The following is a 16057-nucleotide window of genomic DNA, read 5'->3' on the forward strand; positions in this document are numbered from 1 at the left end:
AAAGATCATCTGAATATTGTTTTGAGGACTTGTAAATACATCTTGCTGTTAATCCTTGTGTGCTTTCACTTCAATAAAACATTATGCTTCTTGCACAATTTAAGCTTGTGATCATGCATTGATGCGGCGTGTGATTTTATTTTTATTTTTTTAACATCTTGAATGTGCAGCTTTCATGTCTCTATGGATGGTGGCATCCATCGAGGGATGATGGATTTATCTGATTTAATATTGTTGCAGTATTTTTTTATATTTTATTGAACCTAAATACACGTTATTTACACATATTCTGAAAAGGCTTGTCATAAAACGACTGAATTTCCTTTGATCCCGGCACACTGACGGTGACGCGCTTCCATTACGCGTGACGTACTGCAGCTAGCGGACCAATCCCGACGGCGGCAGGGCGGGGCTTTCCAGCCGTGACGTCCCAACTTTTCCAGCGTTTTGTCACATCATGGCGTAGCTCCGTGGACGCGGAGAAGTTCAGCCGCCGAGCTCGGTGGAGTTTCCGTGAATGTCTGAAGGAGCGAGCTGACGGCCATTGTTCGGGCAGGTTCGGCCAGGTTCGGCCATTGTTCGGCCAGGTTCGGTGAGCGAGTCCGGCTGTGATTTATTACTTTAGGAGTTCGGAATGTTTGCTGCTGTTGTGGCGCGCGCACACGCGAAGTGCGCGTTTCGTCAACGTGATAACATTTTGGGTCCTTTCTTCTTCTTCTGCTTCTTTTTTCTGGTTTAAGGTTCGCTAATAGGAGTTTTTGTTTCTCTGAGGTATCGCGAGAGTTCTTTAAAGTTCACTGGTTATAACTTTAACGGGAACTTCTCCGCGTTTAAATGTCAGCCTGTTGATTATTGTCTCTTTTGCTAATAAACATTAACTGTTAAGCTCATGTTTCATTATCACGTTGGCGGTCAGCCCATCGACGGCGTTTACAAGCTGCGTGACGTGGCGTGACGTGGGAACGTGAGTCTGACGTCAGTTTATGACTCCCCCGCGCTACGTCTGCTTTATGATGAGAAGACTCTGCTTCGCGTTCACATCTCATTTTAAAATTGTTTTTATCGTTTCTTGGAGTAAAACTATTTTATTCTGCAACCTGGTTATTTCAGAGCAGCTCCCTGAACGCAGGCCTGCTGAAGCAGTGGACGAAACACCCCTTACCTTAACACCCCTTACCTTAACACCCCTTACCTTAACACCCCTTACCTTAACACCCCTTACCTTAACACCCCTTACCTTAACGCTCCTTACCTTAACCTCATCTTAAACGTGGAGATGACATCAGCCCCCGTAATGGGATCTTTGTTTCTAACGCGCTGAGCTGAATAGAGAGCATTCAGGTATGGTTAGAAAAAGCACGAGTTCTGCACGGCTCATTTAGGCTGTCTTCTAGACGCGTTAAGGTCCAAATGACAACGGGCGGGCCTTGGTGGGCCTTGGTGGGCCTTGGTGGGCCTCGGTGGGACTTGGTGGTACTTGGTGGGACTTGGTGGGACTTGGTGGTACTTGGTGGGACTTGGTGGGACTTGGTGGGCCTTGGTGGGCCTCGGTGGGCCTTGGTGGGCCTTGGTGGGACTTGGTGGGACTTGGATCGGTTTAATGGACGCAGTAATGGCCCGGCTGGAGAAAGAAGGACGCAGCTTGTTGTGTGATTCAAGCCAGGATTGTAAGTTCCTCTCTCCCTGTGAGTTTTTTTTTTTTACTACCAGAGCAACTTGTCTCAACACAAGCTCCCAGTCCCAGCTGGATGACTGCAGTACCCCCCCCCCCCCACACCCCCCCTCATTCCACACACAAGAAATTCATAGCCTCGAGGCTTCCACTCTGTTTTCTATTTCCTCTGTCAGCCGATCGCTCGGGACAAAGGAAGATGGCATTCCTTTTATCCAGGAATGTTTTAAGCTGTCTGAAGTGTTTCTCCTGGGGGGGGGGGGGGGGTCATGGCTGCCTGCCTGAAGGGACCAGGGATGGAAAAAGGTTAAGGACATCAGAAGGGTCGGCTCTCTGCACGTCTCCATGAATTATATCGCTTTATGCGAGAGCAACGAGCCCTGTCGCGTTGCAGTTCTCTTTCCTTTCTATTCAGGGTTTTCAGTCAAAATACCCCCCCCACCCCACCCGACCCCCCCCCCGACCCCCCCCCCCCCCCCCCCACCAGCCTCGTCCCATGAACAATAGCCTCCTCTGTAAGTCTTACGGGTGTAGTAAGTGCTGCTTAAAGAAAGGCAGACAGTGAGAGACTTTGTTTTTGAGAGACGCTTGCTCGCTGGCATTTGTGAGACGTGTCCTTTGATAGTGAGTTTGTACAAATTAAAATTTTAATTTAAAAGAACATGTCACAAGATGAAGAACAATCTAAGTTTATTTGTGTCTTATCTACAGGGCTATTTATTCATCTGGATAGCCACAGAGAGGTCTCCCTCCTCTCATATCATTGCACAAGATGTAATTTGCGTGCGTCCATCTAAATGTGAGTAATGTTAAACTAACGAGCTCGATTTCAGGATCTCCTGAATAGTGGAATAGTTTAGCCGTGCGAGGATGGAACGGGATTAGAAATGGGACAGTGAAGGTTAGACATTTTGGAGACGAGGTCTGGGAGACCAGACTTCGATGGTTTGGACATGTCCAGAGGAGAGACGGGGACTAAATTGGTGGAAGGACATTTCTTTAACTTAGATTTCGCGTTAACTAAGGACAGCAGGGATCTTCTCTTCACCGGGTTTCATCTGTTTGCTAGAAACCACACGACCGACTCGCCTGATTCGGGGTTTTGAGAGGGATGCCCTGCAGGTCTTCATTCCAGCATCGTGACCCAAACTCAGCCGTCTGCCATTTAGAACCTGCAGCCAGCGAGGAGCGTCTTCGCCCCCACCAGGTTACCGCTGCACCGCGGTCAGCGGTTCACTGTGGCGCTAAGTGACGACACGCTGGCTCCTCTCGTCTCGCCCTGCTGCTTTGTGACGATGTTTTAAGGGAAAATGTCGCCACAGGAATGCTGAAATGACAGCGTGTGTCTGTGGGTGGTTTCCATGGAGATTAGAACTGCTGCCATGTCCCGGTGCCGCTCGCTCCCAGTGAGACGGCTAGTTAGAGGAGTTGCCCGTCTGTGTGCAGATGAGTGTGTGTAAAGCTCAACCTCTGGGTCAAACGATCTAAATCAAAGCGTCTGTTGTGCTGCCGGATCACTGCAATGCATCTTTGCTCTGCATTAAACAGATGGGGCAGTGACCCATGGGCATGGCAGTCATAGCACCAGCGTAGACGGTGAACGACTAAAATGCGTTCATCAGTGGCGCTCTGACGGAATGAGGTCTTTGCAGCTTAAAACCCGAGACGGCTTAGGTCGGGTGCTTCTCTTATTGCTCATCCTGTCTCCGTTTCTGTGGATTGTTATTGATCTGCTGCAGTAACGGTATAATTCCGAGGTCATCGCATGCTGAAAGGGAGCGTTGCTGCACATTTTACCTTTGAAAGCTGATCTCTGGTGCTGGATGTGTCTTTGTTGGCCTTCCATAGACCGCTGATTATCTGTGCCCCATATTATGTAGTCACAATAGTCATGGATGTAGTCACAATAGTCATGGATGTAGTCACAATAGTCATAGATGTAGTCACAATAGTCATGAATGTAGTCACAATAGTCATGGATGTAGTCACAATAGTCATGGATGTAGTCACAATAGTCATGGATGTAGTCACAATAGTCATGAATGTAGTCACAATAGTCATGGATGTTTACATTTTGTTTCATTCTTTTGTGCCTTAATGTTTTTTAAACAACATTTTTATTTAAAGATTGTGCACACAATTTGTGGCTAACGGTCACTAAGCGAGTTTTACAGTGCGTGTTTTTCATGTGTTCATTGCTCCTCATAGATTCATCAGCGACTGAAGATGATGTCTGACGCCAGCGACATGTTGGCCGCTGCCCTGGAGCAGATGGACGGCATCATCGCGGGTAAAGTTCTCTGCTAGCGTCGACGGTCGGGGAGCCTTGGGCCCAACCCCAGATTATGTATATTTGTATTTGTATTTTATAAATATTCAGCATCGCCTGCCTGACGTGCAGCGTGAGATCTGCGTCTCTGGATTGTGGCTTCTTCTCATGCGCTTTGCTCTGCTCTGATGCATCTCATCAGGCTCTAAGGCTCTGGACTACTCCAACGGGCTCTTTGACTGCCAGTCCCCCACCTCCCCTTTCATGGGCAGCCTGAGGGCTCTTCACCTTTTGGAAGACTTGAGGAACGTCTTGGAGTTGATGGACACGGAGGAAAGGGAGAGCCTCCGCTGCCAGATCCCTGACTCCACAGCTGACGGTCTGGCTGAGTGGCTGCACGGCCATCTGGTGAGAGCGTTACCTGCAGAGAACGTGCACACAGACGGCGCTCGGATCAGTTTCACTGGGACTGTCCCAAATTAACTCTTCTGTTGTTGTATTGCACCGTTGTTGGATTGCTTTGTTGCTCTCTGACACAAGCTCTGGATTATAGAATAGATATGGATGCCAGAGAGAGATTGAGTTTTGGATTAGAGCTGGAAGTGAGCGTCGGCACGCTTGTGTGCTTAGAAAGAAAAGCCTTGCTCTTCATTAACATTCTCATAACATTCTCATAACATGCAGACGTGTCCGTTGCCGGCTGCTATGCTATCTCTGATGGATAACAACCGTATCTGTTATACTGTGAGACCATGTTCAATTTCAGTGCATCCTCCTTCCTGGTAAACATCTGGAGTGCTGCCATGACGAGAGGTTACCAGCTAGCTTAGATTAGTGTTGGCGAGGATGAGAAACCAAACATGGGTCATATTTGCGGGTTGTTCTTGTGTGCCGAGTGATAAAATGTAGCTGCGCTGTTTCCAAAAGTCATCGCAAACTGGCTAAGCGGCTGCAGGGATCCCTGCCGAGTTATATAATTGATCAAGAAATAGCAATGAAGGTGATGCCGTATCCCTGATCTCGTGGGGTAGCCTCTATGCAATGACAATAAAGGCTTCCTATATGCTGTGATGATGTTTTTTGAGGGTTTCTGCTTGCTTCATATGCAGTATTGTTGCAGGTCCGGCATGTAAGCGGAGGAGCAGAGTGTGTTTGAAGCCGCTGTCGTCCTCTGCTGTGTTCCCTGGGAGTCGAGGATGAAATGCTGGGGGGGGGGGGTTGATGTAACAGCCAGTGTGTGCTGCAAGAAACAAAACTCGACTGGGTTTTAGGAGCGTGCGTGGCTGTCGGCCAGATAAATGCCAGAACCTTTGTGTAATGCTGTAACTCGCCTTCTGCTCGGCCTTGTGAGGTTCTGTTTGTGCAGGGTAGGGCAGCGTAGCCGCTAGCCCGTCGCGCTATGACATTTCTTCGCTTCATAAGGTAGCCCACCTGAAATGTTTTTATGCCTTCGTGATCACATTCTGTCCTTGCAGTCTAACGGGCACATCTCTCTGAGCGGGGGAGACCGCTACCAGGAGCGGCTTTCCAGACTGGAGAATGACAAGGAGTCGCTGGTCCTCCAGGTAGCCGTTCAGCACCGACAGGTTATCGGACCAGTTCAGCATGAGCTAGAATGTAAAGGCACTGCCTCTGCTCACACAGGTGAGTGTGCTAACGGACCAGGTGGAGGCTCAGGGAGAGAAGATTCGAGACCTCGACTTGTGTTTGGATGAGCACAGGGATAAACTCAACGCCACTGAGGAGATGCTGCAACAGGTGAGTGTAGATGCGGCCAGCAGTGAACGCTGTGCAAGGGGCTTGTGTCCCGCTGCCGGTGGGCTCCTGTGGTCCACGGTCCGCAGACGCAGAGAGCAGCAGCGCTTTCTCAGGAGAGACGGCACAACGACACACAAATGTGTGTTTGTCATTGTAGGAGCTTCTCTGCAGGACTTCGCTCGAGACCCAAAAACTCGAACTGATGTCTGAGGTGTCCAAGCTGAAGCTGAATTCCATGGACAAGGACAGGCTGGACTTGGACAGATGTAGAGATAGTGAGGTGTGTGAGGGAGTCCTCGTGAGAGAAATGATCTTTGTTTACCGTGTAGTCCTTTTTACGCTTTCCTCAAAACGCGCACTTGCTAAAGCAAACACTGGAGTTGTCTGACACCTGTGTGGGAAGCTCTGGTCTCTGAATGTTATATTTAGAAACTAGAAAAGCACTCAGAGTGCAGACCTCCTGGGGGGGGGGGGGTGAACTGTCCTCTGGAACAGTTTACCACATACGGACAGATGTCTGCTCCCATGCAGGGAAGCTTTCACAGCAGCGTGTTAGCATGTTGCTGCAGCAGCGCAGCCTCTCCTTCCACACCGCTGGAGCAGAGCTGCACATAAATCTCTCCTCCTACAAGCGGCTTCCTGTTTTATCACCGCTGCTGCTTTGAAGCTTTTATTCTCCAAGTCCCTCCAAACATATCTGCGGTTGCTTTATAGCATGAATTTGTACTGACTTGAATCAGATTTTAATGGTTAATAGAATATAAACATGCAGGTGTAATGCAATACGGGTTACGTTTTGTTCATTGAACTTTAAATAGAACATCTGGAACGTCAGAGCAGATATGCAGCATTATAATATTGCTTGTATATATTTAATATATTTGCTCTTTGATTGCCGTTCTGTAATGTGTACTTTTTACTTAAGGATCTGGTTCTTGAAATCAATGACCTCAGGTACCGATTGATGGATCTGGAGACTGAAAAACTTCAGTTTGAAAAGAAGCTTAAGTCCACAAAGGTGAGGTGTTGGAACCTAAAACTATTCAGGACTGATGTATTCTATCCAGGCTGTTTGCCCATCGTCCTCCGGCGAGGCCCTTTATGACTTTTGAAATAGGACGGTTTCCAAGAACATACTATTACTGTTTGATCTTCAGGATACTTTCTTCATACGACATGAGTTCGTTTGATAGTACCGGTACCTTAAAAGGCACCATTTTTACTCGCTGTGTCAAACCTTTTTTTATTTAGCGGCATATACATTATAATAATATAAATGTATTTGTTTGAATTGGGGCTATTCCTTCCTTAAATTCTTCTCTTTCACTTCTTGCATCTCTGTTTCCTCTACTCTGGTTTACTTCTCTACTGCTAGCCATTAATGGCTAAACTCTCTAGCATGAGACTCAAAGTGGGCCAGATGCAGTATGAGAAACGGAGGAAGGAGCACAAACTCCAGGCGACGAAGGTTTGCTTTTCTTAGGATGGTTGTTTTGCTTGCTGTATGATTATGGTTTCTGACCTCTCCCTTTGGCTCCTCCTATTTTTATTTTTATTTATTTTGTTTGGAGGGGGGGTTAGATCTGTGTTGTATCAGATTTTAAACACATTTAAGCAGAATTGTTTCTTTTGCTTTACCGTGATTTACTGAAATGCTACCTGAAGTCTGCGCCAGCATCTCAAACCACAGTTATGCCTTAGCTTAGCATTTTTGGTGACGTTAGCCCATTCCGTTTTTATTCCACTGATCTCCTTTTGTCCTTTTCATAATTATCACAACCTGTTAACATTTATACATTTCCTGTTTCCTTCCTTAATTTGTTTTGTGGTCACTAAAACATCTTTTTTGAGGCGTGTATCTCCAGAGTCTGTGCTCGTCTTTCTCATCCAGAGCAGGTGTGCGTTTCTGCCACGTCAGCCTCTGTGTTGTGGTTTGTTTGTAGTGAAGGGTTGGGCCTGGGGGGGGGGGCTGTCTTTGAGGAGGGCATAGCCTCACTGCTGCCCTCTGTTGTACAGGAGGAGCTGATCACGGTGAAGAGGCAGCTGGAGGGCAGAGACGGAGACATGAGGAGACCGCAGGATGTCGCCTCAAGCAGCGTAGATCCCACGGAGAGAGGTGGGGGGCGCCAGTGGAACCACGAGCCTCACTGATACGAGCATTTAGATTTTTAAACTTGTACTCATTCACGTTTTTACATGGTTGGTCTGTGCGAAGTACTCTGCTTAGTTCTACAGAAAGTCAGTCGCCCGGTTTCTGTTTCATAATTCTTTGTCCCGTTTAGTGTCTCATCCAGATGAAACTCTTAGAAAGAAGCTGAAAGAGAAACGTAAGGGAGGATTCTCTGCTTGTTCATTTTTTTGCACTTTGTCGCTGCACCCATCTCAACCCCCGTTTGCATGAACGAGCATGAGGCATCCGGACTCTGCTTGTCCGTTGTAACTGTTCGGGGTGCTGATACCAAACCGCACGGCGCCACATCGCCACGCTGTTCAACACGTCATTGTCTTCAGGACTCCGAACTAAACTCAACTGCTGTGATTTTGCTGTCTGACCTGGAGCAGCTGCAAGGAATGTCTGCTATGCGTTTTCAGCAAGAATGACCAGTGCGTTGTGTTTTTTGCGTAACTATTCGGGCTGCTCACTCTTCCTCCTGCCTCATTACCTCCAACAATAACCCCCTCCTAGACCCGCCTGTGTCTCATCGAGTCATTCCCCTGTCCCACCAACGACCAGTGTGTCCCTGCTAACCTGTAATTATCATGTTCGGTTCATATCCCAGCAGTGTCCTTTCACTTGTGTAGAACAGTTTCCTGTTTCATCCAGGGCTCCCTCAACACAACTGTGTGCAATTAAACATTACACACCTCACATTTATATTTTTAAAAGTCTTAAGGCCCTGATGTGTTGGAGGGCACCAGAATATAAAGATTTATTGGGCAAAAGGCTTGAATATCAGGAGATCTTTGTGCTGTGGGTTGAGTTCTCTGTGTGTACGGAAAAGTGAAAATGTTCTACCAGTGAGATGCTGCAGAACAGTCGCTATGACTGTAGCTAACGCTGGAGCGGCCCGGCTCATCCTGAGCATTACCATTCTCTGTCTGTAATCATTTTCTTTCCTGAATAGATGTGGAAGTGCAGAGAATGAAAAAAGCAGTTGAATCGCTGATGGCAGCCAATGAAGAGAAGGTACGTTTTGACAAGACGCGATTTAGCGCTCCTTCTCAAACCCCCCCCCCCTGGACTCTGGCTTGTATTGAATTTTACTTTTGCAGGATCGTAAGATTGAAGAACTGAAGCAGTCGCTGCTGCGCTACAAGAAAGTTCAAGACATGCTGATGTCGGTGCAAGGGAAGAAAGGTTGGGTCATCGGTTCATTACCGATTCGGTTTTCTGAGGGCTTCAGGATCATTTTCAAACTGCTAAAGAAAGGGATGTTTTTCCTTCTTGCGGCCCCGATCACCTTCCCGGTGTTTCCTTTTGAACCATTTAGTACCGTAGCGTTCATCGCCAGCTCCTCCACGGCTCACTGGCTGAGAATTACCGGTTCAGCCTCCCGTTCTAGTCGACGCCACCAGAGCGGCCTGCGATGACTTTTGGGAACAGACTTTATTTTTAACATAAAATAATACGCTTAAACCTTCACTCTTCAGCTTCCAGACTTTCTACTCTTCAGTTTCTCTCAGATGCCGCAGAGAGGGCAGTTAGTCCAACACAAATCGCACGATCTGCTGCCGCTGAACACAACACAAACCCCAAACACAAACTTAAGTTAGCTGTTGAAGGGCAACCCTTTTTCTCGTCTTGTTCTTCAACACAACAAATCAGACCTTCTGTCTGGGTTGTCTTTTTATATTCATCTAGAGATAAGAGCCTGCTAACCGTTTTGTTCTGGTGCTCACAGATGTTCTTATCAGTACCAGGTTAAATAGCTGCAGCATCTTTCATTCCACATTTACCTGTTACAGAGAAAACCAAAGATGGCGAGCTTGCTGAGACTCCAGGCGACGGATCCGTCGCGCTCCCGCCTGTCGATTCTGCTCCTACGGAGTCGGAAAATCATGAAGCAGCAGATGTTGAACAAGTGGGAATGAAGAACGCCGATGAGGTTGGTGTTGCATTATGAGATGTAGTTCCACTTCTATAGCTTGCATAAATATTTACCTTCTTTCCCCACAACCTGCTTGAAATCTCATTAACCTCTAAAATGTTCAATGTAACATTTCATACTTGGGAAATGAGTGTTGTTAGTTTTTGGCATCCATTTAAGAATGAACCCAATGAGGTTTCTAAGGAGTGTGTTCTCTGTGTGTTCTCTGTGTGTTCTCTGTGTGTTCTCTGTGTGTTTTCACACCGATGTGTTCTCAGGCGGAGAGCGTCAGTGGACAGTGTGAAGAGCCCTCCTCCACAGTCAGCCCCCCCGACCCAGAGCAAGCAGCACAGACTGTGACAGATTTAGAAATGTAAGCCAGGAAAAAAAATCCCCGTTTACTTTAATGTTCAACGCACAGTTCAGTTTATTTTAAAAAAGATCTACACGAGTCAAAAGCATTTTAAACGCAAAACACATCTGTAGAAAAAAATTAATTCAAAATGTAGTGAACACTACGTAACCTTTTAAGAAACTGCAGAAGATAATCTTTATTTTATTCATTTTTAAGGTAGAAACAGATTTTTTTATATATATACAGAGAATATTGCGCCTCTCTGTGTTACTTCATATCACCATCTCCACTTCACTGTCATGAGTGGAATGTGTCTTATCATTTTTATTCCAGTCCTCTAGACGTCATAAAGACCGGCAGCCAGGACCGGCTGGATCGGAGCAAAACAGAAAAGGTGAACCCAAAAATTATGAATGGGGGCAACATGTGATTCGTAGAAAGTACTCGTAGTCTTTTAGCTTCAATATAATGTTTCTAGAGGCGGAGAAGAGAAAGAAATGAAAGAAGGAAGGAAAACAAAGTAATATTTGCTGTTCTTCCAGAATACAGAGATCAGCATGATGAGTGAAAAGCCACCCATGAGACCCTCTGCCACCTTACCTGCCAACACAGAGGACAGCTTTGGTTCAAGGAAGGCTCGTTCTTCTTTTGGAAGGGGCTTCTTCAAAATCCGTGGGGACAAGAAGACGGGCAGCGCCCCTAACCTTGGTGAGAGCAGCTGTTCTGTTACGGCAATGAGGAATGGGATTCCTGGAGGTTTTCCTGCTGCTATGCACACCTTTCAAACCACACCCACGTCATGTGGTATTTAAACCTTTTACTTTTCAGCCTATACGATCTTGTCCCCATTTAATTCTGGAGGTGCATTTATTTGTTTATGTGGTGCAGTCTGTGTAAGTTCTTTGTGTTTGTTCCGCGTCTCTGGCCCTGTCGAATCTTCAGTGATGATTTCTGTCCTTTGTCTTGTTCTTTTTCTGTTGGAACCTGTCGTGTGTCGTGTGCGCTTTGTTACACACGAAGACCGCAACCGGAGTGCAAGCGCGCCCATGCTAGGTACAGTATAGACCACAGGTTCTCTGAAGACACCAACGAGAGCTCCGGAGTTTCTCCTGTATCGTTTACACCTCCCTAAACTTATCAGCTGACATCTTTTTTTTTTCTCTCTTAACAAGCCTCAGCAGCTGCAGGGCTCAGATAGCCGCATCCCGTCTGTCCGCTGTTGCACAATTGTTGTATGTCAAACATGCAGCCAGCCTCGTGTTTGCTCGTTTTACTGTGTACCTGCATGTTTACCGTTTTTATTTTGTTTCATCCCACTGCAACCTTAAAACAACTGAACCTCCATTGTTTCTAATATGATAAGTCATCTGCGGCGCCTGATTGCATGCATGCTTAAGAGGACATTGTTCTTGATGCACAATGCCAGGGCTTTTCTTTCTGTCGAGATGTCGCTTCGCCGTCCCCAGGCATCGGCGCTGCATTCAACGCTGGTGATTCTCTGTTTCGTGTGGTTTTGTGCAGCTGAAACGGAGCGAGAGGGGACTGACCATCTGGATCTGGCCGGGCTTCCACAGAACTCCACTAACAGCAACAGCACCCACACCCTCCCTACGACTCCCGAGAGCAAGAAGAAAGCCAAAGGAATAAAGAAGCTCTTTGGGAGGTGAGTCACCTGATGGGAGACGCTTTCGTTCTTGATATACAGAATAATTAAATAAGAAACCTTTCAGTAAAGTGATCAATAACTTATTGGATGTGGATATAAGGGACATCTGTGGATAGAAATGTAAAAAAACTAAAACATTTGTCATTTGGACTGCAATGTCAAGGATGAAAAGGAGTCAGTCTACCACATTTAACTTGGAGGACAACCTACCAGAGGGTGAATTTAAGCGGGGTGGAGTGCGGGCCACAGCCGGACCCAGACTGGGTTGGTCCTGTGACCTCCAGAGAGTCAACGAGTGAGTCTGTGCATTCACTCAGAATGTGGTTCCCTTGTTCTGCTTCTGGTGACCCACGAGATCCAAAGATGACAAAGTCAGTCTTTGTCGACATGACAGACGTCTAAAATGTATTTGGTTCCTTTTCTACTGCGCTTGCAGGGTTAACCTTTAGCCCCTGTCCTCTATTTAGTGACGCGGATGCTCCGTTTGCACGCTGGTCCAAGGATCGAGTGTGTGACTGGCTGCAGGAGCAGGGCCTGGGTCTTTACGTTAACACGGCTCGCGTATGGATCTCCTCTGGTCAGACTCTTCTGCAGGCCTCGCAGCAGGACCTGGAGAGGGTGAGCAGTTCGGTGAAGGTGGCAGGAATGCACGGGGTTGTTGTTGGAAGCGTTTAAATGGCTACTTCAGGGGTGTTGCAGGTAATCCTCACGTCATCTTGTGAACGTTTAGGAGCTGGGCATCAAACACCCGCTGCACAAAAAGAAGCTGCAGCTGGCTCTGCAGGCCCTCGGCTCGGAGGAGGAGAATAGTCGGGGGAAGCTGGACTACAACTGGGTGACCAGTGAGTACCGCCAGCCGGTCCAAGTCAACGACCGTCTGCTCGTCCTCGTCGTCTTTACTTTTATGTTTACGTCCGTCCCCTCCGCGCTCAGGATGGCTGGATGACATTGGGCTGCCTCAGTATAAGACCCAGTTTGATGAGGGGAGGGTGGATGGTCGCATGCTTCACTACATGACAGTGGTGAGTGATGGCGGGTCGAGACCTGTCCACAGACCGGCACACGATGACTCCAGCGCCATCTCTTGTTAGGATTATTATTATGTAGTTCCTTTTCTTCTGTTCTGATGTGTTGCATTCATTAATACTCCGTCCCTCAGGATGACCTGCTTTCTCTGAAAGTGGGGAGTGTCCTGCATCACCTCAGCATCAAGAGAGCCATCCAAGTGCTCCGACTCAACAACTACGAGCCCAACTGTTTGCGCCGCCGTCCGTCTGACGAGGTGCGTTCGCCTGAGAAACCTGTTCCTCCGTTACGCAGCGCAGCGCAGCGCCACGTGTCATTGTTTGTGTCCTTTGTGCCCACAGAACAACATTTCTCCAGCTGAGATTTCCCAGTGGACCAACCACAGAGTGATGGAGTGGCTGCGGTCGGCGGACCTCGCTGAGTATGCTCCTAACCTGAGAGGCAGCGGCGTGCACGGCGGCCTGATGGTGAGACGCTCTGCCCCTCAGTCGTCCCGGGAAACCGAATCTCTCCGCGGCTAAATCCTCTCTCCTCAGGTTCTGGAGCCGCGGTTCAACGTAGAGACCATGGCTTTGCTCCTGAACATCCCCCCTAATAAGACGCTGCTGCGCCGCCACCTCGCCACACATTTCAACCTGCTCATTGGCTCAGAGGCGCAGCAGCTTAAGCAGGAGTGTCTGGAGAACCCTGACTATACTTTACTCACTGCCACAACGAAGGTCAAGGTAAAGCGCCGGTTGCTATGCAGAATCGACAGAATAAAATGAATGCACACTTTTTAAAAACGCTTATTTTAATGTAGAAACAATTATGACGTCTGTTTGTTCCGACATGACATCACAATATTCCTTTGTCTTCGCTCTCCTTCTTCGTAACAGCCAAGAAAACTATCTTTTGGTAACTTTGGCAGTCTGAGGAAGAAGAAGCAGGAAGAAGGTGAGGAGTACGTGTGTCCGATGGACGTCGAGATGCCAAAGGGACGAAGCTTTCAGAAAGGCTTGGAGCTCCAGATTTACGAGGATGACCTCGACAGGCTAGAGCAGGTTGGCATGTTCTCCTCGGGTTCTGTTGAATGAGGATCTTATACACTAAACGTATCAGAAAGAAAATCGATTTCATTATTTTGGTAATACTTTTGAGTACAAAGGTGATCGAAATATTTGTTTTGTTTTTTCCACCAACTATCAATTTGTGAAATGTGTTAGAAACGAGTGTGTAAAGGTGGGAAATGCTAAAAAAGAAATCAATCATGACCGGTTCAGGATGTGACGTTCACCTCTGTTGTGTTAATTCTGATTCTACGTGAGCTCTGGAAGGCTGGAATCCATCAACTATAGAAAATAACTGCATTCTGTTTTTACTTTTATACAATAAATCTCTATGCAATACCTAATAAGAATATCTTGTGTTGAATAAAACCACAGCCAGATGTTCGGTTCTTATGCCTTCTGTCTCAGTCCATTTGATTGGCCTTGTTGGGCCGTCCTGCCTCTTGTTTTGCCAGATGGAGGACTCTGAGGGGACGGTGAGACAGATCGGGGCTTTTTCTGAGGGCATTCAGAACCTGACGGTAAGAATGTAAAAGTTGAGCAGGTGGCGTTCAGCATTTCACCTCTGCTACTGCTTCAGGAGCTTTTAGGTTCATGTTTTCCTCTGTTCCTTTTACCAGAGCATGTTGAAAGATGACGAATTCTTCAAGATTTCAAATTCCCCAAACCCCAGTGTGACGGATGAAGACGCCCCTGCATGAGGCTGTCGTTGTTGGGGGAGATGAGGCCCGGTGCTGCTGGGAATGACATCCACTCGTTTATCTCAGCAAACCCAAGAAGGCGCACACATTTCTCCTTGGTGTTCTATTCAGAGTTGAGCACAAAGTATTGGTGTCCTTTCTTCAGTGTCAAATGATTGTGCTGCCAAAACTCGCTTCATTTGGACTCCTGGACTTGGTTTCTGTTACTGCCATCTGATGACGGGGAACATTTAGGTGTGTCCCGGTGTCCTTTTTTATTACTAAGTGTCATTCAGCAGACTGAAAAGACATCTACGATATGCCAATAAAGATTGTAATATATGTCTCTTTAAATTGGTTACTGAAGAAGTAGAATTGGACTTCATTTAGAAAGGATAAACTGAGTAAAGTGAAATGTAAAGTACACTCAAGGAACTTAAAAATATTCCACTTAGTACTTTAATTTTGGTCAAATGAAAACAACCTTTATTTTGTACCTTGTTTACATTTAAAGATTTTAACTCACTAAAGACAAAAATATGACGTGTTTGGAGACTCGATGCTTTACACCAGTAATAATGTGTCCTCCGTTAGCACTGATGACAGCCTGAATCCTGCTCACTGATTGGTGCAGCCTCCAGATGTTACCCTCACTCAGGCAGCTGCTGAGTCTGGAGGAAGTTCACGCTGTCGCTCTCACTCAGCCAAACTGCTTCCAGCACCAGTTGTGCCGGCCCGGTCTCGTTCCTCCGGCTGTGGCGTTGTTTACATGCTTTCATTGGATGTGGGTTAGTTTAACTGGGGAATGGTCATTAGTTGGACAAAGGCACTTTTCTAAATGGCTGGAAGCTGCCGCACCAAAATGAATCAAACGTATCTTGAGAATTATCACAAAGCACAAACAGCCAATCAGAGTCTCGTCAGCATTTTCTGCTAAAGGGGCAACAAATGGTACGTTTTTAATTTCCTTGAGCATCGTAACTCGAACCGCTGCTTTGTTTTCGACAGGACGGGACGTTAAAGGATGAATGTCTTATAGTTTGTCCTGCGCAGATCATTTTACAAGTCTCAAGTCAGCAATATTGTAATATGCATTTGCAACAACATACATATTTATAAAACAAATATCAGTGCATGGAATTTAAATTCTACACATTAATATAAGAGCTTGCCGCTTATTTTATTTTTTACTATTAATAGATTTTTTTATGGAACCATGTTGGCTGACATATTGTGGAAAATTATGGCAACACGTTTAGATTTGTGAGACGAGGACAGTTTATTGATTTATTGATCCCCTCCCAAAAAATAAATAATGTAAAGGATCCTCATGCAACCCCCAACCATATACTCGAGAATACTTTTTTATCCTTTTTATGATCAATAAAGTAATTTAAATCATTGTGGGTTTTTCTGATGTAAACACAGGAAACGGCGGAGACGATGGGAAAGTTAGTGATGACAAAAAAGTGTCTTAAGGACAGCAATATAAAG

The 16057-nt window shown here is 46.6% G+C and overlaps 1 protein-coding gene across 4 annotated transcripts; it reads left to right on the forward strand.

Moving 5' to 3' along the window:
* Positions 1–477: 477 nt before the first annotated feature.
* ppfibp1b (PPFIA binding protein 1b) lies at positions 478–15965 on the forward strand. Of its 4 annotated transcripts, XM_068739864.1 has the most exons (27): positions 478–592; positions 3881–3962; positions 4144–4349; positions 5417–5506; positions 5586–5699; positions 5857–5979; positions 6625–6717; positions 7716–7815; positions 7982–8026; positions 8825–8886; positions 8973–9057; positions 9666–9805; positions 10066–10160; positions 10476–10536; positions 10685–10850; positions 11163–11195; positions 11664–11805; positions 11972–12103; positions 12276–12426; positions 12539–12650; positions 12742–12830; positions 12968–13090; positions 13176–13301; positions 13371–13559; positions 13713–13877; positions 14339–14404; positions 14504–15965. In XM_068739864.1, the coding sequence occupies exons 2-27, from the start codon at positions 3899–3901 to the stop codon at positions 14582–14584; spliced, it is 2853 nt and encodes a 950-aa protein (XP_068595965.1). In that variant the 5' UTR covers positions 478–592; positions 3881–3898; the 3' UTR covers positions 14585–15965. The 4 variants fall into 4 exon arrangements, with proteins under 4 accessions (XP_068595965.1, XP_068595966.1, XP_068595967.1 ...); XM_068739865.1 differs by lacking the exon at positions 7982–8026; XM_068739866.1 differs by lacking the exon at positions 6625–6717.
* The last annotated feature ends 92 nt before the right edge of the window (positions 15966–16057 follow it).

This window comes from Brachionichthys hirsutus, chromosome 5 (assembly GCF_040956055.1).
Source record: "Brachionichthys hirsutus isolate HB-005 chromosome 5, CSIRO-AGI_Bhir_v1, whole genome shotgun sequence".
Classification (NCBI taxonomy): Eukaryota; Metazoa; Chordata; class Actinopteri; order Lophiiformes; family Brachionichthyidae; genus Brachionichthys; species Brachionichthys hirsutus.